This window comes from Tiliqua scincoides, chromosome 3, assembly GCF_035046505.1.
Source record: "Tiliqua scincoides isolate rTilSci1 chromosome 3, rTilSci1.hap2, whole genome shotgun sequence".
In the NCBI taxonomy this organism is placed as follows: Eukaryota; Metazoa; Chordata; class Lepidosauria; order Squamata; family Scincidae; genus Tiliqua; species Tiliqua scincoides.
Window position 1 is genome coordinate 208,499,930 of NC_089823.1, and position 27,201 is coordinate 208,527,130.

General features: G+C 45.8%; 1 protein-coding gene across 1 annotated transcript in view; it reads right to left on the minus strand.

The window, feature by feature from the left end:
- The window catches only part of SPHKAP (SPHK1 interactor, AKAP domain containing), a 100,614-nt gene that overhangs the window by 3,618 nt on the left and 69,795 nt on the right, over positions 1–27,201 (minus strand). Inside the window, exons 4-11 of the mRNA XM_066618840.1 lie at positions 24,858–24,917; positions 22,851–22,985; positions 20,716–20,971; positions 16,663–20,404; positions 13,794–13,958; positions 11,815–11,901; positions 7,332–7,384; positions 7,054–7,238 (exon numbers count right to left, since the gene is read on the minus strand). Of these exons, the coding sequence (XP_066474937.1) occupies positions 7,054–7,238; positions 7,332–7,384; positions 11,815–11,901; positions 13,794–13,958; positions 16,663–20,404; positions 20,716–20,971; positions 22,851–22,985; positions 24,858–24,917 (4,683 nt within the window). The remainder of the gene's footprint in view (positions 1–7,053; positions 7,239–7,331; positions 7,385–11,814; positions 11,902–13,793; positions 13,959–16,662; positions 20,405–20,715; positions 20,972–22,850; positions 22,986–24,857; positions 24,918–27,201) is intronic.

The following is a 27,201-nucleotide window of genomic DNA, read 5'->3' on the forward strand; positions in this document are numbered from 1 at the left end:
CAGTTTCGAGTAGCTGGGAAAATTGTTACACTGTGCACTTTTGTGCTTTCAGTGAATAGTGAGTGTCGTCATGTTACACATCTCAGTCCCAGCTTTTCTTCTTAGCAATGAAAATCAAATCTTTTTCATTTTCTTGAATTTCACAATCAATATCTAATTAGGCTTCTCCTGCTGTGTCCCTCCACTTTCAAAGGTGTGAGAAAAACATTATGCCTCTAGTGGCTACTCTTTATATACGACGGTCCAAACTCAGGCATGCATTTTAAAGATCAACTAGGGATGTAATTTCCAAGGGCAAGCTTGCAGAAAGGATGCATTTCATGTAGTGTAGTTTAGCAACTGATTTTAACTATTTATGCAGGCTGTTTCTCTAATGAGACACAACTGGGGCAGTTGTTACTGAATGCAACTGAAATGAGGTCTAGAATTCCCAGATATTTTAAACAGCACTTCTGCCTTACCTCACAATAGTGCAGTTGATTCAGGGTCCAATTCTGTGATGCACTGGCATCTGATACAAGACTCTAGCAGTGATTCACCACCTGCCATTCTGACTACAGCAACAACGCAGCCTCTGTGCCCTTATGCGACACAGCTGTGTATGGTACAAGCTAATCGTGCTGACTTGCTGGATCCCCATATGTTCCTTCACATGACATGCTATTCCCTTATTTGAAACATGGACATCCTGCCTTATCTCACAGTCAGATGAACATAATATGAGAACATGGGAAGAGCCTGGCTGGCTCAGGCCAAGGCCTATCTAGTCCAGTATCCTGTTTCCCACAGTGGTCCACCGGTTCTCTCTCGGCAGCTCACAAACGGGATGAAGGCATAACTGTCCCTCAGTGTTGCTCCCCTGCAACTGGTATTCAGAGGCATACTGCCACTGAACCTGGGGCAGCATGCAGCCATCATGATAAGCAGCCAGTGATAGGCTTGTTCTTCATGAATTTATCCAAGTACAAGGCAGTTTAAATAAATTACAAAAGCACAATTCACTGCATGACCCACTGCAGCAACCAGTGGGCTAACTAGGATTAACCAGAGCAGTGGTTCTCAAACTGTTACAGTATGTGCCCCATACAGCAAGGCAATTTGGTGGCTGGATAAGGCAGGCCTACCAGACTGCTGCTGTGTATAAGCAAATGTAAGCATACCTGTCAGACAATGGGGCAAGGACCAATCAGGGCAAAGTGCTGAGTCATTGCACAGAACAAGGAGAGAAGGGAAAAGCTAATGCAATCCCCACCCAGGATGATGCAATGACATTCCTCAGGGATGAGGTCATGGCCTTTCCCATTGGCTGACAGGAGTATAAATGGCCAACAAGCACACTCCACTGTGTGAGTTGTAGGAGTGAGTTGCTGAATGAATCTCTGCTGGATGGATACCTGATTTACTGACTACTTGGACTGTTTGCTAGACTGCCTCTGCTTGCTGATTTTTGGAACTGCCTTCTACCTGTAAATACTGCCTGTAAATAGACTCTGGTGTTGGTACTTCCCTGGGTCTTGCCTCCTTTTTCTGGCGTCCTTCCCTGTGCTCTGAGCACCACACTCTGCAGCTGCCGGTTTGCGCTTCTGCTATCTTTGTGTTTTGCCCAATTATCTCTAACAGGTTATGGGCCCAGCCGGCACAGCTGTGTGTTGTTGCTAGCTGTTTAAGCTACTGCGTGTGTGGGAGCCGTGTGTCCTGACGTTGTTTTTCCAGGACGGAGTGAGGCTGGCAGTTGAAGGTCAGTGGAAATGGCAGCAGGAGCCCATTTTGCACTTCCCCGGCTCAATGAGCAAAATTATCTAGCTTGGGCTACAAAAGTGCATATGTTTTTACTTCGTGAAGGCTTATGGGATATTGTGGACAATCCTCCAGACCCCTTGACACGTGAGGACGACAGGCTTAATGAAAGGGCGTTGGCTACTATCATTTTGTGTCTGGAAGACAGCCAGCTGCTTCACGTTCGTGGGTTGGAGTCAGCTCAGGCATGCTGGCAGGCACTGAGGCAAATACATGTGAGAGACACTGTTGTTTCCCAGATAAGCCTCACGAGGAAGCTGTATCGGGCAAGATTGCAGCCCGGGGCCAGTGTGTCACAGCATTTGCAGTTCATGAGGACTACGTTCGTGGAACTGGAGGAGAAAGATGTGACCTTCTCAGAACTCCACAAATGTTTCATAGTTCTGTCCTCCTTAGATGAAAGCTATGATATTCTAGCCACCACTTTGGAATCACTCCCATGTGAACAACTCACAATGGCTTATCTCACTGGGCGGCTTCTGGAAGAGGAGCAGAAGAGGGCTGAGAACCGGCAGCTTCGTGAGAAACCTCCCCCTGCACTGAGAGCAGCTGCACCTGTGGAGAAGGACCTGGAGGTACCTGGGGTCCTGGTGGTGAGGCGCTGCTACGCCTGTGGGTCAGCTAATCATTTGCAGCGATCCTGTCCCCAGAGAAAAGGGAAGGCAGCAGGGAAGAAGGACCGGAGGCGGAGGAGGGGCGATGGCACTCAAGTCTCCGTAGTCCAGGCGGTGGAGGAAAGCGGTGGAATTGGATGGACCCTCGACAGTGGTGCAACTCAACATGTGGCGAAAGACCGGGAACTGTTTGCTACGCTGGGAGAAGCACCAACAGCATCTGTGAACTTGGCCAACGGCTTGTGCTCCCCTGTTGAAGGGGAAGGCACTGTGGCAATTCCAGGGGTTGGTGAGTTGGGAAATGTGTTATATGTCCCCCAACTGCAGCACAATCTGCTGAGTGTGGCAGCCCTGGATAAAGAAGGGTTTGAGGTAACTTTTGGGGGTGGTAGTTGCAATGTTAAAAAGAATGGCAGAGGGTGTGCTAAGGGTGTGCTGCATGGAGGTTTGTATATGTTGGAAGCCCCAGCACAGGCAGCCCAGGTGAGCTGCCAAAATAAACCCCCTCATGACCGATGCATTCATCTCCTCCATAGGCGTTTGGGACACATAGGGTATCAGCTGCTAAAAAAGACAGTAGAGCACTCAACTGGTTTAGACCTAAAGCCGTGCTCAACGTACCTTAACTGTTCTGTGTGCCAGCAAGCCAAGTCCCAGGCCTATCCTGTGGCTAAGAAAAGTGACAGGGTGACCAGTCATCCATTTGAGCTGGTAGCATGTGACCTGATTGGACCGTATCCAGAATCATATGGGGGTGCAAAATATGCCCTAGTTATTCTGGATGTGCATACAAGGTACAGTTTTTGTTACCTCCTTCAGTCGAAGGATCAAGCTGCTCAAACCATACAAGAATGGGTGGAGTATGTGGAGCGGAGATATTTCCCCTTTAAGGTGGCTCAACTCCAGTCAGACCAGGGGACGGAGTTCACAAGCAGGGCCTTCACGGCCTGGCTAAGGCAGCGGGGAATACATCAAAGGCTCACAAACAGGGCCACCCCAGCTGAGAACGGGTTGGTGGAAAGGAGAAATCGCGTCTTACAGACAATGTCTCAGGCATTGTTACTTGATTCTCAGATAAACAAGCGGTTCTGGGCAGAATCACTGAAGGCTGCAAATTATATACAAAATAGAATTTTCAACCCTGCAGTGGACAAAACTCCCTATGAGGCACTGCACCAGAGAGCTCCTTATCTCGGGCATCTCAAAATCTTTGGAAGTTTCGCTTTTGTTCATGTGCCAAAGAAGTTTAGAAAAAAGGGGCAAAGGAAGGCTGTAAGACTGACTCTCCTAGGGTACCAAAGCGGGAGTAAAGCCTACCGCTTTGTAGATAAGAACCTGAAAATCACTCTTTCTAGATCTGCACAGTTCAATGAACAGCAGTGGGGGAATGTGCAGAATGGCTCTGTCCTTGTGCCGGCCAGCCAGCCTGAAGCTGACCATTTGTTGTCACAACAACAAGATACAGCCAGTGACTCAGCTGAGAGCACTGAGAGCAGGGACAGGTCAACCTCTTTAGTGCCTAAGTCAGAGCCAGTGACCGAACCTGAAGAAAGGCAGGATGAGGTAGTTATACCCAGGCGCTCCCAGAGGGCCACAAAGGGTGTACCCCCACAAAGATTTGCACCAGGACAAGTAACAATTTGTAATGTTACCACAGAGCCACAAACTTATGAAGAGGTAATGTTGTTGCCGGAAAAAGAGAGATGTAAATGGCAAGATGCAATGCAAAGAGAGTACCAAGCCCTGCAGAATAAACAAGTGTTTCATAGAACACAGCTGCCAGAAGGAGAAAAGGTAGTTGGCAGCCGTTGGGTGTATAAAATCAAACGGTCAGAAGCAGGCAATGTTTACAAAGCTCGCCTGGTGGCGCAAGGGTTCTCACAAGTAAGAGACGCTGATTATGATGAAGTTTTTTCCCCCACAGTAAAAAGCCAAACAATCAGACTCGTTCTCACTTGTGCAGCCTTGAAAGGCTGGCACGTGAGACATCTGGATGTAAACACGGCCTATCTTAATGCACCTCTTGAGCATAACATCTACCTGGCTGAACCACAAGGGTTCACCACACCAGATAGTGACTCAGTGTGGCAGTTAAAAAAGGCACTTTATGGTTTACGTCAGTCAGCCAGGCAGTGGCATCTGTGCTTTGAGGCTACCCTCCTTAAGTTGGAATATAAACCAGCTAAGGCAGACCCCTGCATCTACAGGAAAGGAGTGGGAAGGGATAGCATCCTACTACTGTCATTCGTGGATGATCTCTTGTGTTGCGGGGAGAAGGAGGGGGATGTTATGAGGGAGATAAGCAAAATAAGCAAAAGCTTTGAGCTTAAAGATCTGGGGCCAGTGCAAAACTATTTGGGTGTGTGTATTGAAAGAACACAGCAAGGGGGCTATCTGTGGCATCAGAGGCCCAAGATATTGAAACTGCTAGAGAAGTTTGGCATGCTGGAGTGTAAAACAGCTAAGACCCCAATGGTGGTGGAATTCCAGAAGGCAGAATATGAGACAAGCCCTGAATGCAACAAAAGCATTTATGAGTCTGCCATAGGAAGCCTACAGTACCTGGCTGTTTGGTCTAGGCCAGATATTTCAAACGCAGTGGGTATATTGAGTAGGCAGGTGGCGCAGCCGCGCCAAGCCCACTGGGAAGTAGTGAAGAGGGTTATGCGATATCTGAAGGCGACCCTAAATTATGGCCTTGCCCTTAAACCATCAGGTCCACCAGTTCTAACAGGGCACTGTGATGCGGATTGGGGAGCTGACATCCCCACTAGAAAATCCACCACAGGATATACTGTTAAGTTTGCAGGAGTACTTGTGGCGTGGAAAAGTACCAGGCAAACATTTGTAGCACTGTCTAGCTCTGAAGCAGAGTTTGGGGCATTATCAGAGCTATGCACAGACATAGAGTGGTACAAGCAACTAACCAAGGATCTAGAGCAGGCCAACAACCAACCAATAGTGGTCTATGATGACAGCCAAGCATGCATAGCCATGGCCTTGTCCGAAAGAGTAAAGGCAAGGACCAAACATGTGGCAATACGCTATGCCAATGTAAGGGACATAGTCCAAAGAGGACTGGTCAGCCTCAGATACTGCCCATCTGATGAAATGGAGGCAGACATATTTACTAAGCCCTTGAGTACCACAAAACATTATTCAATGATGCACAAGCTGGGTATGATCTCTATGGAACGTGTGACCATACAAAATCAATGGAAAGCAACTCTGTATGTGTAATGTAGATTGTGACCTTAATCCAGCCACAAATTGGGAGGGGTGTTACAGTATGTGCCCCATACAGCAAGGCAATTTGGTGGCTGAATAAGGCAGGCCTACCAGACTGCTGCTGTGTATAAGCAAATGTAAGCATACCTGTCAGACAATGGGGCAAGGACCAATCAGGGCAAAGTGCTGAGTCATTGCACAGAACAAGGAGAGAAGGGAAAAGCTAATGCAATCCCCACCCAGGATGATGCAATGACATTCCTCAGGGATGAGGTCATGGCCTTTCCCATTGGCTGACAGGAGTATAAATGGCCAACAAGCACACTCCACTGTGTGAGTTGTAGGAGTGAGTTGCTGAATGAATCTCTGCTGGATGGATACCTGATTTACTGACTACTTGGACTGTTTGCTAGACTGCCTCTGCTTGCTGATTTTTGGAACTGCCTTCTACCTGTAAATACTGCCTGTAAATAGACTCTGGTGTTGGTACTTCCCTGGGTCTTGCCTCCTTTTTCTGGCGTCCTTCCCTGTGCTCTGAGCACCACACTCTGCAGCTGCCGGTTTGCGCTTCTGCTATCTCTGTGTTTTGCCCAATTATCTCTAACACAAACTTAGGGAGAGTTTTATTCCCTAAGTAAGTCTTTGCAGGGGAGGAGCCAGGGGAGCAACATGATCCCCAGGATTGCGTCGCTAAGGGGGGTGAGGGGGACGCTTTCATTTACAGTGGGCTTCAGCAAACAGAAGGAGTTGAGGGGAGCCCTGTGCAGCCCTCTGCAGGGCTCCCCCAAGACTTAGAATGTTGCCAAACAGTGTGCGCAAATCACCTCCTGGGGATTGTGTCACTTCCTGCCCCCTTCCCCCACCCCTTAAAGGGAAAGGGGAAGCTTTACACAAGTCGGCGGGTCATGACTCACCAGTTTGAGAACCACTGAACTAGAGACATTTAACATGCGATTCAATGGGGTGGAGTGGACAGGATATCTGGGTTCAAATCCAGTCAGCCGTGAAGCTCACTGTGGGTGGTCTTGGGCTAGCCCCTTTCTCTTAGCCCAACTCAGCTCACAGAGTTGTTGTGTAGGTAAAATGGGATAACTCCACCCACCTCATGTACACCATCTTGAGCTTAATGGAAGACTGGTGATCAGATATCAGACAGGTGAGACAATTCACATGTCAAAAAGGTGGTTGGGGGAAAAAATCTAGAATTGATCTTAACACCATTCTGACAGAATTGCCATGTATGCATGCATTCCTGTCTTTACTGAAAACGCTTTATATGGGATAATAGTCAATCTTTTGTTCTATTTTGTTTCTTTCAGTCAGACAGCAAACCCCTACTGAAGAAAAAAATATGACTAAAATGTCTATACCCCCAAAATGGCATTTTTTTCACCCCAAATACTGAAAGCCATACCTTTTCTATTCTATTTTCCTGAGATTTCCTAAAATAGATAATAGGAATTCCAAGCTCTGATGCAGCGATCCATTGAAGTGTGGCACGCAGTTCTACATCTGGGCATTCTGGTTCCAGGTCAAAATTTATCACCAAGAGATCCTTTTGCCCATTGGGTGTTCCCATGGATAAACTAGAAGTGTGTCCTGAAGAAGGAATGACATCATCATTTTCAGTTAGCTAAGGTGCTTGACAACAAACCCAATTCCCATACCCTGTTTGAGAAATCCATAACTTACCCTCTATTGCCTCTGGCTGTCTGTTTTGGAATGTGGTTTCTTCTGCTAACTCACTTAAAAAAGAAAAGCAAAGATGGCTGTAAATAACTGGGGGACTCAGAGTATCATTCTCTCATGAAAGCTTAAATGATTTTAGAGAAAGGGGCCTTGAGACTTACAGCTTTGCTACAGCCCTAAAAAAGGAACTTGTTTGTAGAACACCATGTACATCACCATTGAGATTAAAATGAATTTTTAGTGTTACTCAAGGTTCAATCAAGTGTTGATTTAGTTCAGTCAAGGTATTGAACTTAAGAACCTTTGGAATGTTGAAACATCTTTTAAAATGTCATTTACTAGAACCCGACATGTAGAATGATGATATTGTAATACTCCGTTTTAAAGCAGGCAATTTGCACTGAACATTACAGTGTGATAGTTCACTATGAGAAAGATCCAAAGAGCTGTGTGGAGGTCTTCTACTCAGTAGGGACCCTGGCCCTTCCAAAAAACATCCAAAGAACTGCCCACCAAGTCTATAGCAGAACCAATGAAGAGCCTCAGGAGCAGCAAAATAGGAAAGATGGAGATGTTTCAAGCAGAAGTACCCATGTATGCCTAAATAACTTACAAAATCCTTAGCTCTGTGGTGTAGCTAAAGGGGTGCAGGGGGTAGCAGTTGCACTGGGCAACAAGCTTTAGGCGGGTAACAAGCTGAGCTTGACACTAGTGACCAAAATTGTGAAGAAATTGGTATGTACGAATAATACTATCATGTTATATATCACTGGAAAGGTAATTTAATGCAGAATGTAATGAAACAAACTTCATTGGAATACCTATATTCTACCAAACGTTATGGCCAATTAACAAGAAAATGAAAACACAACTGCCTTATGAAACAAGAAATAGATTTTCTTAACTTAAAACTGACCTATGACACTGATTGTTCTGACAGTCAATGAGATGTTATTATGATACAGCATGGAACCAGTAAGGAGTTAATATGACTTACTGTTCCCTGTCTATGGTGTACCTACACATTGCAAAGAGCTGGAGAAAAGATTTGTTTCTTGGATTTTTCCATATTGCTCAAGACGTTAAGAATCCACAGCTCTCATTTCCATGTATCATAATATAGTTACCCCTGCTAACTGCGTGGAGGCACTTTTTCAAGTGGTGCTCCTCTTATATTTAGCAGGGGGAGAATAACCATCCCTCTTCACCCCAGCACAATGTCTCTAACCAATAAGGGGCACATTTATTTACTTAATAAATTTGATTTTTGTCATGGGGGCTACAGAATCTTCTTTGAGCCCATTAGCAAACAGATGCTTTAGGCTGCAATCCTAACCAACTTTCCAGCACTGACATAAGGGCAATGCAAACTCTGAGGTAAGGGAACAAACATTGTCTTACCTTGAGGAGGTCTCCGTGACTGCCCCCCCCAACTGCAGGATGCAGCACATGACCCACTGGCAGAGCTATACCAGCACTGAAAAGTTGGTTAGGACTGCACCCTTAGCTATGCCACTGGCTGGGGGGAGGCAGCAGAGCAAGTGGGTGGCAAGTTTCCGGGGGGGGGGAGGAGGCAGGTTTCCCCCCAATTTTCACTTTTTAAAAAAGCCTAGGTATGACATCACTTCCGCTTGTGACATCACTTCCGGGGCATCATTTTGAGCTTGCACCGGGCTGCACAATCATTAGTGACGCCATCGGTTGGCAACCTTCAGTCTTGAAAGACTATGGTAGCTTATGCCTATAACCCATGCAATTAACAACATATATATTTCTAATTTTATTAGGTAAGTTTCACTGGTAGGTTACTAAGGGCCCAACCCTATCCAGTGATGGTGCACTGGCTGCAGAGCTGCTGTTAAAACCCTGCCAGCAGCCCGTTTGTACTGTGCTGCCAGAGTACATGGCTTTCCAGCAGCTGCACTGGCAGTCGTGCACAAGCTGCCAGCAGAGAGGCTGAAGTGATGGAGGGATTCTTGTTGCACCAGCATATCTGGCAGTATACCGGTGTACAGGATTGTGTGACATGCTGTTTCTTGCTGCTCTTTCTGTTCCCTGTCTATGGTGTACCTACACATTGCAAAGAGCGGGAGAAAAGATTTGTTTCTAGGATTATTCCATATTGCTCAAGACGTTTAAGAATCCACAGCTTAAAACAAAAGGTCCAACTGGAATCTTAAGGATAGCAACCGTTGTGAATAGAGTCTTGTCAGTAGCATCTGCTTTGTTTTCACTCAAATGCACTGTTAGGTGCCTCAGGGTGCAATCCTAGGTCGCCCTTGGGCTGGTGCAAGTCCCTTGCGCCAGCCTAGGAGGGTTGCAAATATGCCGTAAAGCAATTTGCACCTCCTCTAGGGTTGGCTGGGCTGGCGAAGGGAAGCAAGCTGACCTGTGGAGGCTGAATCCAGCCTCTGCGCCAATCTCGACGGAAGCCTTGTGTCGGCCGACACAAGTGTCTGGGGCAGGCAGGGAGGAAGGTGTTATGGAATGGGGGAGGGTAGTCGGAGGATGATCCTTGGGGCAGGTGGGGAGCAGGAGGTGGGCTGGAACCTGGCAGATATGCTGGATCCCAGCTCTAATTCCTGAGCAGTGCAGAGCGGCTGCAAGCCGCTTCACTCTCTTTGAACTTATGCCACCTCCAGAGGTGGCGCAAGTCCTAGGAAACCCATTGGGGCTGCAGTGGCTTACCTGGGGACAAGGGGAAGAGTTCTCTCTTGTCTCTGGCTGAGCCACTTTGGGCCCCTATCTTGCGCTGGATACAGTGCAGGTCTCTTGGCCAGCCTGTTCCAAGAAAGGATTGCGCTGTCTGTCTCATGAACTGCAAAGCACTCTGAACATGTCTAATATATTCTAAATTTCCCAGGAGCCCTTGGGGCAAACCGAAATCTGTCTTACACTCAGTAGGCCCTATTAAACGCACAGCCCAATTCTACTGGGCATTTATGATGGCATATCTTGTGATCTGCCGCTCATAAGTGCTACAGCAATGCAATAAATGTTGTGCTGCTGTCATGCACATCAAAGCCTCTGGTGTAAATGGTCGGAAGCTCTGTGCACCTGCCAGAGACAGACCCAGTCCATTTTGAAACAGATAAAGGTGCTGGTGGAGTTGGATCAGGGAAGGTGGGAAATGGGGTATCTCAGTGTGAGCAGCCCATACCAGGATCCTATCCCCATTCTTCTGGCCTGATATTATTCGGGCCTCTCTCTTCGAACTTAAGCCAGCAAAATAACTAGTGTAGGTCTAAGGAGACCAACTGATGACCAGCCAGCCTACAGAGAGGTAAGTAAAAAATATTTTTACACACCTCTCCCAGGCCATCAGCTATCCCCCTCCCCCCCACACCATAACATGCAGTGCTCACTCTGGCAGCAAGGATCCCCCAAAAAGCCTCACCCTTGGCTGGTGACAGCACTTACCACTGGCCACTCCCCACCATCATATTCCCAGTGCTGAGGCCCAGTACCGGCTGATGCTGTCCTTGGCACAGGCGCCGTGTCCTCTTCGTTGGCACAAGAGTGCTTAGTGGCACTTTTGCGATGGTGGTTGCTGGGCCAGTGCGCTGGCTGCCAACATTGCCCCAGCTTAAGATCAAGGCCTTCGTCTGCTGTTCATTAGCTGAGGGCACAATCCTAACCAACTTTCCAGCACTGAAATAGCTGTGTCAGTGTAGTGTGCCCTGCATCCTACAGTGGGAGGCAGTCAAGGGGGGCCTCCTCAAGGTAAGGGCATGATTGTTACCTTACTTTGGGCCTGCATTGTGGCTAGCTTGGTGCTGGAATATTGGTTAGGATTGCGCCCTAAATATGTTACTATGTGAAACCCTGGATGATATGAATGCAATGCACATTTATATTGTATGGTTACAATTCAAAGCCCCATGGAACTGTAATGTGCATCTCAAACCTCTTCATGTGCTACTGGATCAGGACACATGTTTACTGTAGAAAGTTGCTTTTAGCAGAAAGAAATTAGTAGCTCCTTGCCATATAAGATATTGACTGAAACAACAATTCATACTGTTGACTTGTTACATTTGAAAAAGAAAAACCTAAGTTTGCACCAGTGTATTTGATACACAAGGCACTGCAGAGTTTCTGTAGAGCACAGTGTAAACTCTGCGTGGATGGTTGGTTGGCAACTTTCAGTCTCGAAAGACTATGGTATAGCCCTACAGCACCCGGTATTCCCAGGCGGTCTCCCTTCCAAGTACTAACCAGGCCTGATGCTGCTCAGCTTCCGAGATCAGACGAGATCAGGCATGTGGTGTTACTTTTTTCTATTAGCCATCCTGAAACAGCCTAACTTTAGGCTCATTCTGTCAATGATAGGAATTGCAAGCCACTTAAAGCAGCAGCTGGAAAGCAGCAGGACGAACAATGAAGGCGCTGGGATAGTTTGGCATGCTCTTGATGATGCAAATGATTGTCAGCTGAAATGGAACAGCACCTCCAAAGATCAGAAGTCACCTTAACAGTTACTTACTTAATTGTATGAGAAGATGACATGTTTTCCTGATAAATTTCCAGGTCCATAATGCCAAGACTGCTAGTGGTGCTGCTGTTGCCATTGCTGACGATGCAAAAATTTAAGTATTAATGCCAGTCTGCACCAGCATGCACTCGAACACATTGTTAATCAAACTGGCAGGCAGAACGACGGCATTTTCTGATGCTCAGAACAAGGGCATATAGTTCTTGTCCTACTCAGCAGGTCGTTACCAGCAAAACAAAAGATGTGGATGTATTCACCAAAAACCACACAACTGCTACGCATCTAGTGAAGCTATCAAAGAGAAAGCATCACATCTTAAGTTGATCATCTAATATGGAAACAATGGAGATTTTACATCAGCTCAAGGTCTTAGATAGCAAAACATGCTATATAAGGGCTGATTCATACATGCACTTAACATCACTTGATCACTTGCATCACTTGACCTGCAGCAACTACGGGAGCTTTTAATCTATTGAAACAGATAGTTTTGGAGATGAAGTCAAGAGATACGAAAACTCATCTCTTATGGCTGTTTCACGTATATGCACATTGCCATTTGATGTCACAGTCAGCAAGTAATTACCATGCTTATGAGTATATAAACATGTACTAAGCCTTATCACACTATACTCAGAGATGTCTTTGAATATTCTTCAGAAATTCAGATACCTCTGGAAGTGTGAGTAAGGGTGGGGATAAGGCATGGGGTTTCATTGCTCGTCTGCCTAACTTCTTACCTGTTAGATGTCCCGTCTCAAAAACAGGGATTTGCTTAGGTGCAGTGAGTCAGATCATTTGAACACTGAAAACAACAGTGGGATCTCCATGTAGATTATCAACTCATGTATGACTTCCTGGGCCTAGTGATCTAGACCAGTGTTTCTCAACCAGTGATATGAGTACCACTGGCGGTACTTGAGGTGGTGTCCAGTGGTACTTGTGGGACCTCCAGACCCCCTTCACCTGGCAATGATTCCAGTGATCCTGGATTGGGAGGCCAGATGCAACGCAACCAATACTGGTAAGAGGCTCAGGGCAGGCTTTTTTGAGCACATGGAAAGTGCACACTGGAGCTTTGCCTGCCCAGCTGAGCCTCCTACTGCTGCTTGTTGCGTTGCACTGCTGGCAGCGCTGCCAGGTGAAGGGGCCTGGAGGTCCTACAAGTACCATTGCCAGTTACTTCCAGTGGTACTTCCAATAGGTGGACAATGCAAAGTGGTACAGTGGGAAACAAACGTTGAGAAATGCTGATCTAGACTGAGGTCACAACTGTAATCACTGTTTGCATTGGGAGGAATAGCTTTAGAGATGGTAAATGCGGCTACCTTGTTAAGTTTGAACAGCAATATATGTTTAGACTGTGTACTTGGAAAATCCTTACAGGTAGTTGGGCAATGGGATGAGCTATCTGAAAGAGAACTGTATTCTCCAGGGCTTCTTCTTTATTAACTAAACAGTTCCAATGAATTCAGTCACAACGAAGTTGTATGGGTCAATAGTTCTAATCCTGAAATGTTGCTTCTGGCTCACAAAGAAATGCTAATATAGAGGTGCTAGACAGGAAGAGAAGAAGCCCCATGTTCTTCTCGGAATTGACACTTGTTAGCCAGTTCTTATTTTTACAGCCATGTGCATTCCAATAGAGAAAGAGAGCTGTATACAACAACATAACATGTAAATGACCCCAATGATTGGCACAATAAGTGTATCTGCAGGACGGAACAGACAAAAATGAGCCATGATTGACTCTAATTAGCTTCAGATGCTGCTTTCCTTATCAGAACAAGAAACAATGGCTTAGAACTGAGTTGCCAGTTTGTTCCATGGCTTCCAGAGACTTAATGAGGACTCCTACATCATGCCATGAAAGCTAGACTCCCTCTGGATACATTTACCCTGAGCAAACGACAATCAAAACATTCAGGCTCGTGATTACACTCCTTGCAGATCAAAGAACGGATGGTTACCTCATAGATCTCTCGCTGAGTTGCAAGTAGCTGCTTGTATCATCTGGATTGTCCTCCTCGTTTGCCAGCTGACACCAGCTGCTGCCTGTGCTGTCATCACTGCTGCTGAGAGGGACCGGAAACTCTTCTGCTGCTTTGGTGTCTGGGCCACTTCGCATATTCAAGCTGATGGGGTTATAAAACCGAAAAGAAATTGGGAAGATAAATGTTGATACCCTGAGAGGGAATCTGCAGGAAAATATTTCCTCTTAAGACATTTTGGTATGCATCGCCTGAAGTATTTGAGACCATGCTCCTCCCCACCCACTGTGGCTATGGGACACCAACTTCCTTGTTTAAAGGAGGAGGAGACAAAGGAAAAAGGTGATGGTTTTATGTTTTTGATCACTGTATTGTACACTGTGGGTGCCATCCTAACCTGCACTGGAACAGGCAGGACAACTGGCCTGTGCTTAATCCAGCGCAGGTTTGATGCAGCCTGGGTAGCTACTTGGAGCAAGGGGATTTTAGTCCTCCTATCCCAAGCAATGCTAAAGGCAGCCTTATGGGGCTACTCGGATCTGCACCGGTGATTTCACAGGTGCCATACCAAGCAGCTTGAGAAACACCGCTTAGGCTAGGGACAGGGTTGGGATTCGGTCTGCACTTCTGTGGCCAGCCCCACCTCCCTCCAGGGCCTGATCCGCCCCATCTGCCTTCCCCCACCCTGAAACACCCCCTCCTTGCCTCCGTTCCTCCCTCCCTCCACCCACTCCTAGCCCCTGTGTCCATCTACCCAGAATGGCACAAATCTACATCTTCAGGGCGTGAGGCCAGCTCCCTGAGGCCAGTGCATGTCTGTGCGCTGACCTCTCCTACTCCTGAGTCATCATGAACGTGCTTTACGGCATGTTCGCGACGGTGGAAGCCTGCACATATCCTTTATGTGCCGGCTCCTAGGGAGGTTAAGATTATGCTGTATGTGAACTGCTTTGGGAGCATCTTTGGAGGTGGAAAAGTGGGATAAAAATCTTCAAAATAAAGAAATAGAGGTGGGAGAAAATGGCGATAACGAAATGAAATGCATAATACCGTTTTCTGCACTTCTCATTTTTATAAAAAACAAACAAGTGCAGTTAAACCCAAGTATAGCCTGGTGTCTTTGTTGGTGCGTGCGAATGCCAGATGCAGGGAAGTGGCAGCAAGATGCAAGTATCTTGTGGTGTGCTCCCTGGGGCATCTGGTGGGCCGCTGTGAGATACAGGAAGTTGAACTAGATGGGCCCTGGGCCTGATCCAGCAGGGCTCTTATGTTCTTATGTAAACAAAAAAAACCAGAAATATGAGAAAAAATAAAACTGTATTTTATGTATTTTTTATTTATTATTTAATGGGGGTTGTATGGCTAATGATTGCGGATGCATCTGCTGACACTATGCCACTTATATCACCTATCTCAGTGGTTCCCAAACTGGTGGGTCAGGACCCATCAGCCTGGAAAGCACTGGCCTATGACCCTTTAAGGGGCTGGGGGGGGGTTTGGAGGCAGCAGTACAATCCCCAGGATCGCTCCACTGTGGGGAACAGAAGGGGGTTTTCCTACCTTTTACCAGCAATGCTGTCTTTCAAGAGGTGAGAGGAGCCCTGCGGATGCCTCTGCAGGGCTCCCCAAGTCTCAGGAACTGTTAAGAAAGCGATTGGAGCCTACTTCTGGGTTTGTGATCAAAAACTGCACATGGTTTCTGACTGCTTTTTTTTTTAACAGTTCTTGACACTTGGGGAGCCCTGAAGAGGCATTCTCGGAGGCCAGTGCTGCTGGTAAACAGTAGGAAAACCCCTTTCTGTTCCCCATAGTGGAGTGTGATCCTGGGGATTGCATCGCTGCCTTAGCCCCGCCCCCGCACCTACATAGGTGGTTCCCAACTCCCTTGTAGGAATTTGGGAACCACTGCCCTACCTGGTATACTTTTAAAGTGATTATAATTTATAGTTATCAAATGATAATAACATACAGCCTTTTTTGTGTATTCTAAGCATCACATATATTCTGTGAGGAGCTAAAATAAGCATTTTTTTTGCTGTTGCTGACAGGCTGCAACCAGGAAACTGCACTTTAACAAAGTGTAAGAGCTGGGAGAGGTTGCCACTGCTGTCTCTGTTATCCTGTTTCTTTCTGGGTCCCACCATTTCTTCTCCTCCTCCATCTGCTGCATGGCTAAATCCCACTTGCTTCGACAGATGAGGAGGGGGAGTGACAGACTTGGGAAGGAACACGGCAGGAGCATGTGCATGCTTCGAGCTAAAAGTATGATCTCTGGGGGCAGAGCTGACTCGGATCAGTCCTGCCTCCCTTGTGGATGAAACCAGAAAAGGAGCTGCTACCAGGGACTGTACTGCTATCTGTCTTTGCAGTCCTAAGTGACACCAGGTGATTGAAATCATAAAAGAAGCGGCTGCCCAGATGAAGGCCGATTTCAGGTGGTGGCTGAAGGAAGGCACCAAAGAATGCCAACCTTTGAGCAACACTTGGGCAGAACAGGGGGGAGGGCAGAAGTTCTTTTCTTGTGCAGCACATCAATCAGAACAGTGTGGTATCTGGAGAAGCAGACTTCCAGTTTGGGGGTATTATTTTGTCTCCCCAATACCTGCTTTGGAGGAGAAGCAGAAAAAGTGGGCAAATAAGGAAAGCTCTGTGTGTGTGTGTGTGCGCGCGCGTACAAGGTATAAGAACATAAGAACAGCCCTAATGGATCAGGCCATAGGACCATCTAGTCCAGCTTCCATGTGGGTTCTGCTTTTCTGTGACCTACCCGGTATGGGGATGCATTTGGGGCTTCATGAATTTGTCAGGCACAGGGAATCACAGTCTTCAGTCTGGATATGAACCTTACCTGCTGTTTGTTACGGAAACCATAGGTCTTCCCCAATCTGCTTCATTCAGTTTTTCTTTGTTTACATGCTCCCTTGCTTTTCTAGCTGCAGTAATATCGTCTGTTAATGGCTCTGGGCCTTTATCAAAGTCTTCTCTTTGATCTGTTTCTATCTGAATTAAAGGCACTTCCCTTAAGCAGGCAGAGGGGCTCATATGGTTTGCAGGAAACAATCCAGAGGATGCAGAATGATGCCTTTTCACAGTTAAATCAACTCTGTCCCCTACTGGTTTACAGTTCTTCTGCACCCCTAGTGGGACGTGGCCACTCTCTGCTCCCTGGTTTCTGTTTGAAGAATCTTGATGGACAGCAATCAAAGTTTTCCCACTCTCAACAATATCTGCAGCTAGCCTGTTTGCATACAGCTGAACATGTGGCGGGGAGCCATGGTCAAGCCCAGGAACCTCCCCATCATCTACAATGATTTTGTTCTTGCACATTAGGGCTTTGATTGAATTTGCCCATGTCTCATGAATCAGCACATCTGTTATCTGATCAGTCCTACACCTTTGGTACAGATAAGAGTCTGATTTGCAAAGTCCTGAAGAGGACACAGTGTCAACTGGTTGGACACTTAAAGAATCCCGGTGACCGTTTCGAGAAAACCCATCTAAAGAATTTGCTTTGATGGGCACATTTACCATTAGCCTGGAAACTGAGGATCTGCTATCAGGCATTGAGGACTGCCTAAAACAAAAAGGGGAACGCTGAGAGGGAGATAATAAACTGCTGTTCCAGTCCTTTGTGCTCCTACCAGTAGGCACATTTTCTTTCTCTATTTCCTTCAGCATGTATCTATAAAACTCTTCTGTTATGCTCTCTGTGCTTGACTGCTTGGATGGGCAACTTGGCCTCACACTGAGGTGGCCATTTTTCTTTGAGACTTGTTGCAGTGCAGAAGTTAAGATGTTATTTGCATTTTTCCCAGCATAATAGTCAAGTAATAAGTCAAACTCTCGACCTTCGTTTTCCATCTGATTCACCATAAATCTCGAAAACTCATCCGTAATGCTTTCGCAACTAGACTGCTTGGAGACCGAACTAGCCCTGCTCATTGGCTGTCCTAAAGTGTTCAAGATACCCAAAGTATTTATAGACCCTTTGGAATTGGAGTCTTCTTCAGGAATGCTTTCACAGCTGGATGCATTAACCCTGTTCCACTTGTCACAGTGTAGCCTATTTCGAGGATGGTTTGGACTCTGCCACACGTTATCAGTCACAGAGCATTCAGCTAAGTTCATAATTTTAGCTGCCACTTCATTGGCAAAGCTAGAATCTGGTGCGTCATCAAGGTTAATGGATTCATCCACTACCCTATTCATAAGCTTTTCTTTAAGCTCAGGGTGCTCATCTGTTTTTCTCTTGATCTCACTAAGCCGAGGTGGCCTATGTTTCCTTACAACTGATCCATCAGCCTGTGTTTCCTTCTTCCTCTTAATGGTTCGGCATGACAAAGCCTGGGGCATCAAATATTCACTTCCTCTCTTCCATGCACAGAACCAGGGTTGCTTGCCATTTGAATTGTCAAGGCAAATGGCAGCTATTTCTGTTGCCATAGAGACCACCGTCTCTGCCAATTCTTCTGCAAAATCAGCAATGCTGTATTTATCGGCTGGGTACTTCAACTGCAGCAGAGGCTGAGGAGGCAAAAAACCTTGATTACCCAAAATGGACACACTGAGTTGGTCTTCATGGCGCCAGGCTGCATCACATATGTGTTTTTCATGACTTTCCGTACTGCTAGCATCATTGGAAGATTGTAATTCTTGAATGCCATGCCTGCATTCATTGGCGGCTGTAGTGTTTTCCCTGCCAGTAAATGACTGGCGCTCTTTCTTAGTTTGACTGTTACTTGGATTTGCAGATTTGTAACACTCTCTTGCAGTTCTTTTTGAATACCTTTTCTTGGGAGATGTTTTTCCAGAAGGTGAACTATGAGCACTCGCCCTAGGTGACAAATCTGAATGAAGTTTGGCCGCTTCCCGGGTATCTGACACAGCTTCCCCTTTGGCGTCTTTCACGAAACTTGTTAAAGTCACAGGATCCTTGCCAGGATCAGTGTCATGTAAGGGCTTATTAGTGGAGTAATTTGGAGATTGTTGTAATGGATCATTTGTTGCCTCTTTTGGTTGGCACTCCATTACTTGCCAACTAAGGTTACCTTCAGGAAAAGTATTTGAACATTCACTAAGCTGTGAAATTTCACTCATTTTCTTGCACGTGAAATACAATACATTAAAAAGAAGCTTATTTGCAGTTGCAATAAATATATCTTGGGTATTGAGGTGTATGTTTCTTTCCAAATCTGTGTTGAGCTGCTTCTGCCTAACCTCTTCAACTGAATGTCTCACAATAACATTGGACAAGTTCTGGGCAAGTTCATCAACAATAACTTCATCCAGGTGTGGAACTGAAGGTTTTGTTACAGCCTGAATGATTTTTCCATTTATGGATTCCATAAAGCCCCCTATATTTTTGTACGTTTCAGGTTTAGTTAACACTAAGGATGCTTCTTTGAACAATGCTTGTGCAATGCTATGGTTCAGATTCTCCATGCTGCTCCCTATGGCTATGCTGCAGTGAAGGGTAATGGCTGTTGATGCTTCAGCAGCAGATAAGAGCCCACCGGAAGTCACAGGATACTTATCATCTTTCCTTTCACCAAGACCACAGACAGCCACGGCACTTGCTACTTGAGTCATGCCACACAGGGCAGATGGAAATGAATAGTTTACAGATGTACAATTACTGAGGCTTTGAGAAGGTTCTGTCTCTAACTCTCCAGTATTAATCACAGAGTTCATGGACTCCTGTTCTCTTTTGAGACTTTCAGCAGCGTGGGGGCTTGAAATGGTACCAATGACTGTAGCTGCACAGGCCAAAGCTGCTTCCAAAGCACTCTGAGTGCTTTCACTGGAGCTGCTCTCGCGCAACCAATCTGTAACTTCAGCAGAACGTTCAGCTTCAGAGCAAGGACATAAATTTGGTAAGTTAGATCCAGGCCATTCAGATGTATTGTTTTCAGAGCCATCTGGACTTTGAACTATGACAATTTTTGGAAGTTCATTCCATGACCGGGAAGCCATTATGTCCTGTGCTGCATATGCAGATGAAGTCAAGCAGTTACCAACGGAGATGCTGATGGCAGACTCTTTGGTGGAAGAAGACTGAGACAATCTGATGAATGCATCTTGAAGGACGGACTCTGCCAAATTTGTCGCAAACTCTCCTGTGGTTACTTGTTCATTTTGCATGGGATAATGAGGTTCTCTTTCCTCTCTACAATCTGATGTGTTTGGATGACTACTTTGCTCTGTTGCTGCATCATCCAAAGAAATCAGTTCCTCTTTAGCCATTATGGCTAAAGATGTATCTTCTGCGATATCAGAATTATCTGTTTCACCCCTAGAAAAGTCTTCTAGATCATCTGTTTTATTGGATGGCTTACGTTTTCCAGTTATATCTGCCTTCCAGTGCCGCTGCTTCACAGCTTTACCCACAGTCTGTAAAATACTGTCTTCACCAATGAGGTCTTCTTCAGATGAACTTGAAGTTCTGGCAGGAGCCGGGCCGTCCTGGTTAATATAATTGGTTTCCAGAGCAAATGGCAACCAGGCCTTTTTGCAGTGGAGGTTTTCAAGTCCTTTCTCTTTATAGTTTCTGAGCTCTGCAGCAGATCCTGAGTCATTCAGTTTTTCCTGATCTGGGAAATGGAAAACAACATGTTAGCCTTTAGTTATCCAGCTAACATTTCCTGAAAAGGGGATGTGTTAAGATGACATAAAGAGGCAAGTACAAGCACCCTGCACAATTCCCACGTATCTGCTTCATGAGCAAATAAATTTAATGGCATGAGGGATTTTAAGCTTACTCTCATTATAGGGCTTTTGAGCAGCAATTAAAAGCATGCACCGGAGAACACAAAGTGCAATTTACATGCGCGTAACCCCCCCCCCCCCCCCAGTGTGTTTGACAAGACTGCTACAGATTGGCATTCAGTCAGTTAGATATTACCACTTTTATACTCATCAGCCTCATTCTCATCTTCAAAGTGTTCTGACGCGGTGAGAAAATCTTCCTCTATTGAGGACACTGAGCAGTTTGTGTCATCCTCAGGCTTCAAGATGCTGGCTTCTATGCGCAGCTGCTTCTCCTGCACAAGCTCCAGCCCAATCAGAAACTTGTTTATTTCAAAGATGATGCAGCTTGTGCTGTTCTTTCTGTTTCCTCTTGCACACTGAACCAGACAGACATCTGCCAGCCAAGAACACTAGACGGGAAGACACCCAAAGAGTGACGTAAAATGTAAAAGTAAAAAGGTTTTAAATCAAAACTTTTTAATCTCTCCAATATTTTCTGCAGTAAAACACGTTTGAAAAGTTTTCTGAATGTAGGATATTGAATGGCTATGCTTTGCATGTTGAATGACCATGCTTTCCATGTGACAATCACAAGCACATTGGCACCACTGCTTCTAACTGGAAACACCCTCTTGTGTTCTGGCTGTGTATTTTATGTTGGATCTTTGCTCAGTTTTATTTTCCTTCAAAGCCTTCATCTTTCGCTACCTTACAAGTGAACATTCCCAACACTATGAAGATGATGTAATTTGCAAAGGGACACTGAGTTGAAATTAGCCAAGCCCATCTCTCATTCTCCTGTGACAGGCCCAATAAAGGGTCTAATCCTATTCAATTTTCCAGTGCCGGTGCATCTGTGCCAATGGGGCGTGCACTGCATCCTGTGGTGGATTGGCAGCCACAGAGGCCTTCTCAAGGTAAGGAAATATTTGTTCCCTGACCTTGGGCTGTATAGCAGCTGCACCGGTGCTGGAAAGTTGGATAGGATTGGGCCCAAAGTCAGTTATGACAAAGGGTGCAATCCTAACCGGCAGTTATGCTGGCACAGAAGGTCCTGGAGTGTCGCAAATGTGCCATAAGGCATATTTGCGCCTCCATGGGCGGGAGCTGTGTCAGCGCATTCAGATGCGCTGACGCGTGGAGGCAGGCAGAAGCCTCTGCGGCAGCTCCCACGCCGCCACTTGTGTCAGCGCACTCACACTGGCACAAGCGGTGAAGGTAGGTGTCGGGGGTGGGGAGGGGGTGGAAGGGGGCATTTCTGGGCGGGGGATGGGTGGCCCTGGGGGTGGGCGCGCGAGGAGCTGGGGACGGGGCTGGCATCTGGCAGTTATGCCGGATCCCAACCCCTGTCCCCGGAGACAATGGAGCGGCTTCTAGCCACTCTGCTCTCCTCGGACTTGCACCACCTCCAGAGGTGGTGCAGGTGCAAGGGGACCCATTGGAGCATGCAGGCCTTACCCAAGGGTAAGGGGAAGAGCTTCCCCTTGCCCCTGGCTGAGCCGCTGCAGCCAACGAACCTGCACTGGATGCAGCGCAAGCCTCCTGGCTTGCCTGCTCCAGCGCAGGTTTGGATTGAGCCTAAGTCATATTGAAGATAACGGAAATGTTAGTTGTCAATAACATAAATCCCATTGCTTTCCATGGAAGGCCTGATTAACAGTAGCTGGAGCAAATCCCATGCCTGTGATTACATGACAACATATCCTTGTATAAAGGATACCCAAACACCGTAGCCTTTCCTCGTAAGGAAGGTGCCCCAGCCCCGTAATCATCTTAGTTGCTCTCTTTTGCACCTTTTCCATTTCCACTATGTCTTTTTTGAGATGTGGCGACTCCAGCTACCACTGGCTGCCATTCCATGATATCCTTCCAGCCTCAGGTGCCATGGCTGGTCATAGAGTATCTTTTTTGTTGATATCATTAAAACAAACAAGATAAGGGTTCTAAAAGGACACAGGCAATTACACCTTATTCTTTTGTAGGAACAAAACAAAGCAAGGCGCTAGAATGCACTTGTTTAATGAAGTGTATTTGTTTTATAATTGAATGACTTATGTAATGCTCACAAAATAAGTTTGGATAGATGTTTGTATCTATTTGCTGCAGTTCTAAGGCCTCTGGCTTTAGCAATTAATGAAATATTTGATTTGATGTTTGTGCATATATTCATAGATAATACACCCACTTCCAACTAACAAGTCCATGTGTGTTTATACATCTAACACTCAAAAAAAAGCTGATTTCTTTTAGAATGCGGAACGTTTCTTACGATTAATTTAAAGTTCAAACCTGAGGGACTTCAAAATCCTCTTGAAGGTTCCCTGAAGTTAATCCACTCAGCAGGATGATCTCATTCTCTTTTGGTGGTTGCACATTCAGGGAGCTGATAAGTTTTGGGAGGTTCGGAGAGACGCTGATCAATCTCTGAAGTACAAGCAAATGAGCATGAGGCACATTCCTTCATCTAGCCGTGGCATCCCCTCAAAACTTATGTGAAAAAGGACTTCACATTCAGGCAGGCATAGGCAGGCTTGAAAATAGAGCCATTATGAGACAAGAATTTCAAAAGCGGTTGATGACTATATGGCACATAGATCAGGGGAAACTCTCTTATTTAAAGCAACAACTTAAGAGAGTATTTCTGCCTCTTATAGCCCAATCCTATCCCCTGCCACTGCATGCTATGGTGGGGGGGGGGAGGCATTTAGGCAGCCAGAAAGAGATAAGTAAATAAAAGAACTTTTTTTATTTACCTCCCAGTAGGTCTCCTGATCACTTATGGGTCTCCTTGGACCCACGCCAGCTATTTTGCTGGAATACGTTCAAGGAGAGGAAAGGAGTAGGACAGGCTGGAAAATCGGAAATAGAATCCGATGCGCTTTTTGCCCCAGACATCCACCCCCTCAGACTGTCCTCAGACTGCCCCAAACTGTCCTCTCTGCAACTTATCTGGCAGAGCATCTGGGCAATTGTTTACATTCATGTTTAACTAAATATTAGGAAAATAACAATAGAAAGAGTTCAAAATAGGAAAGCTAGTCCAGATTTTTATATGTTGCTTTACTCATTTTCTTACCAAAGAAATTCTGGACAGTCATCCATTGGAGATTATCTCTGGGGAGAATTGGGCATAACTTGTGCTTTCTATGTCAGGTGGGAGAGGTTAATGTCCTTTTTGGCAGGGTAAAAGAGCAGAGATAGGACTTCATGCAGTTAAGAGCCAGGCTCCTGCCCATGTCATGCAGGTCCAACAACCCTTTCAAGGCTCTTTAATTTAAAGAAATTTGTATCCTTCAGCTATTTCATGGGTCCAGGTTATTTCAGATGAAGTAGCCAATCTGACAACGGAGGATCACTTTTTGTAAGAAGCCAGGCCAATTACAAGTGCTACAAGATAATCTTTGCAAAGCCAACATCACTTGGCACTTCTCTGCTGAGGTTCCCAGTTCCTGGAAGCAGGCACCAAAGTAGGCAGAAATGAGGGCATATGCATCAGACATATGAAGGTGAATGGCACACAGTCTTTCAGAGCAGCACAGTGGAAAGTCTTCAAGCCCCTTCCAGTTTTCAAAGTGCCTAGTGTTATCAACCAGTTTTAGCCTTTCCCTGACTCTTTTTTTTCTCCTGCGGACTACAGCAGCGATTTTCAACCTTTTTCATCATGTGGCACACCGACAAGGCACTAAAATTGTCAAGGCACACCATCAGGTTTTTGACAATTGACAAGGCACACCATGCTGCCTGTGGGGGGGGGGCTCACACCCCCATTGGCCCTACTAATAAATGATCTTCCCCCAAATTCCTGTGGCACACCTGTGGACCACTCGCGGCACACTAGTGTGCCACGGGACAGTGGTTGAAAATGGCTGGACTACAGGACAGTGGCTGGGCACAATGTTGCTTGCCCAAAATACCTCCTACTTCAGTGAGCTGATGAGTTTGACTCATGCAGCTCAGGGAATTAGACTATTAGGACATGGAGTTTGTTTCTTTCAACTCTGAGTCTACAAAAGGTTCACCTTTGTTGCTGATACACATGTTAGTTCCCTGAATGATCAATGACTTTAAGGCTGGGCAATGCTTATGCAGAAGGGATTTCTATGTGGACCAGAACTTTCATGGCGTGCTGTACACATGGCTGCTGCAATTTCTATGATCACAGTGATGTTGTTGCCCCCCCCCCCCAGAACTGAGAAATAGTTCGGGCATCTCTGCATTCTTCTATTTGTTTTCCAGTGAGTAATATGAACTATTTACTTCTTGTGCATATTGTTTGTGTATTAGCAGAATACTTGCCTGTTTCATGTGTTCGTCACTGCAATCATCTTTGCATGCATCCAGATTCACAAAGCAAACCTGCAATTAGAGTAGAAAAGAAAGACACTGAGAGTTGGACTTCAAAAACATCCATGAAAGTATTTGGAAGCTAAAACAAATTATGTTTTCCTAAACAAGTTGTGCAATATGTCAACTTCTGACATGAAAGGGGGGGTTGTCAGAAGGAAGTGTTCATAAAAGAAAGAAATTACTACATCATTACCCTTCCCTCCCGCCACATCGAATGGCTGTTATTTAAAAGAAAGTCACAGGAAAACAACTTTATATGTATTGGGGGCTCTCTTTGAGGATTTCTGCACAAGAACTTGCAAAACGCATGAAGCAAGCTGCGGATCAGTTTAAAGAGCAACTTGCCTCTTTCTGAGCCTGAGCTGATTCTGAGAAAAGTTTAAAACAAAACTCTGCTTGAGCAACTTCTTTAATTCCGTGAAGATCACCTATTTGGATGGTGAACCACACTGGATTTGGGTTTATATCCTTAATGCACAGCTATTTCGTTGCGATGAAATAAGTACTGCACATTATCAGCCCTCCCCCAAAACAAGTCCAAAGTGCTTAAGAATTGGGAATGTTACATATTAGAGATAACACAAATTTTGATTACTGCAAAATAGAAGCTCCCATTTGATTATGGAAGTGAGCAGGTGAGAGCATATTAAATCTTCAATACAGAGCAAGTGTTAAATTGTACCAAGTCACGGTGTAGTGGCTGGACCAACACCAAAGACTAGCGATTTTCAACCACTATGCTGTGGCACATTGGTGGGCTGCAAATGATTTTGCCATGGGAGTGTGAGGAGGATTGTTTGTTATAGGGCCACTGGGGGTGCAAACCCCCACTAGCAGCATGGTGTGCCTTGTCAAATGTCAAAAAACCGATGGTGTGTCTTGACGATTTTAGCATCTTGTCAGTGTGTCATGTGATAAAAAAGGTTGAAAATCACTGCCATAGACCATAGTAACTTTTGGATCACCTTGCCAGGATCAGATGGGGCCACTGTTTTGCAGAGGCTCTGGTCTTTCTTGCAGGTATAGGGGGGACTGCTACTCAGTGCCATGGCTACTGAACTTCAGAGTCCCATGAGTCAGTCCCCGTCCCCCCCAAAGAAACCACTAGGAAAGGTAATTGGGATATAGAGTAGGAGACTATTAATATGCAGATAACAGTTCTTTATCTTGATTCCAAAGGAAAACAGGAAGACTACCTGGAGCTAGTAATGGGTTGGTTGAGAGTAAACAAGTTGAAAATAACTCTCAACAAAATAGAATTTCTATGGGTTAGAGATTTGTGATCCAGGTTGGAGGTCATCAGCTGGCCCTGTGTATGTGTGTGTGTGGAATTGCACTCCCTTTGAAAGAGCAGGTTCACAGTTTGGGAAAACTTCTGTACCTATCTTTGCACCTTAGATACTCAGTCATTGGCTGTAACCTGGGGTACAAGCTTAGGATGATGTACCAAATTGCATCCTTTCCAGGACCTATCAGACCTGACCATGATTGTCCACACATTGGTTATATCCTGTTTTCATTAGTGTGATGCCCACTACATGGGACTATCCTTGAAGACCATTTAGAAATATCAGCGAATGCAGAATGCTGCTGTCTGTATTATGTCACTTGCATTGGTTAATGTTATTTTTTAAAGTGCAACTCAAGATTTAAGCCCCTTGGGCTGCAATCTTAACCACACTTTCCTGAGAGTAAGCCCTACTGAACACAATAGGACTTACTTCTGAGTAGACAGGCATAGGATTGTGCCCTAAGTGGCTTAAGACTAGTGTATCTGAAGGACCACCTCCCCCATACAAAACTGAGGTCATCTGAGCAGGATCTTCTGTGTGTGCTGAAGGTGTTCTAGATAATGATGCAGGAAAGAGCCTTCTCTGTGATGCCATCCAAGCTGAGAAACTCCCTTCCCCAGGAGGTAAGGTTGGTGCCATCACTTTCGTTTTGATGCCAGCTTCAGATTTCTCTATTTCATTTGACCTTTGAGTTATAAACAGCTGCAGGGTTTCTATCCTGTTCTGGTACTCCCTGTTGGTGTCTCTGGGCCTAATCCTACACAACTTTCCAGCTTCTGTGTAGCCACAATGCAGCCCTGTGGTAAGGGAACATATACCTTAAGAAGGCCCCAGTGGCTGCCCTTCCACCACAAGATGCAGCGCAAACCCCACTGGCACAACTGTACCAGCACTGGAAAATTGGATAGGATTGGGCCCTCTGTCTGCTACTATGTTTGTAATGTTCTCTTGATCTCAGTGTATTTTTATGCTTTGCTGGAAGCCCCCCCCCCCAAATGGAT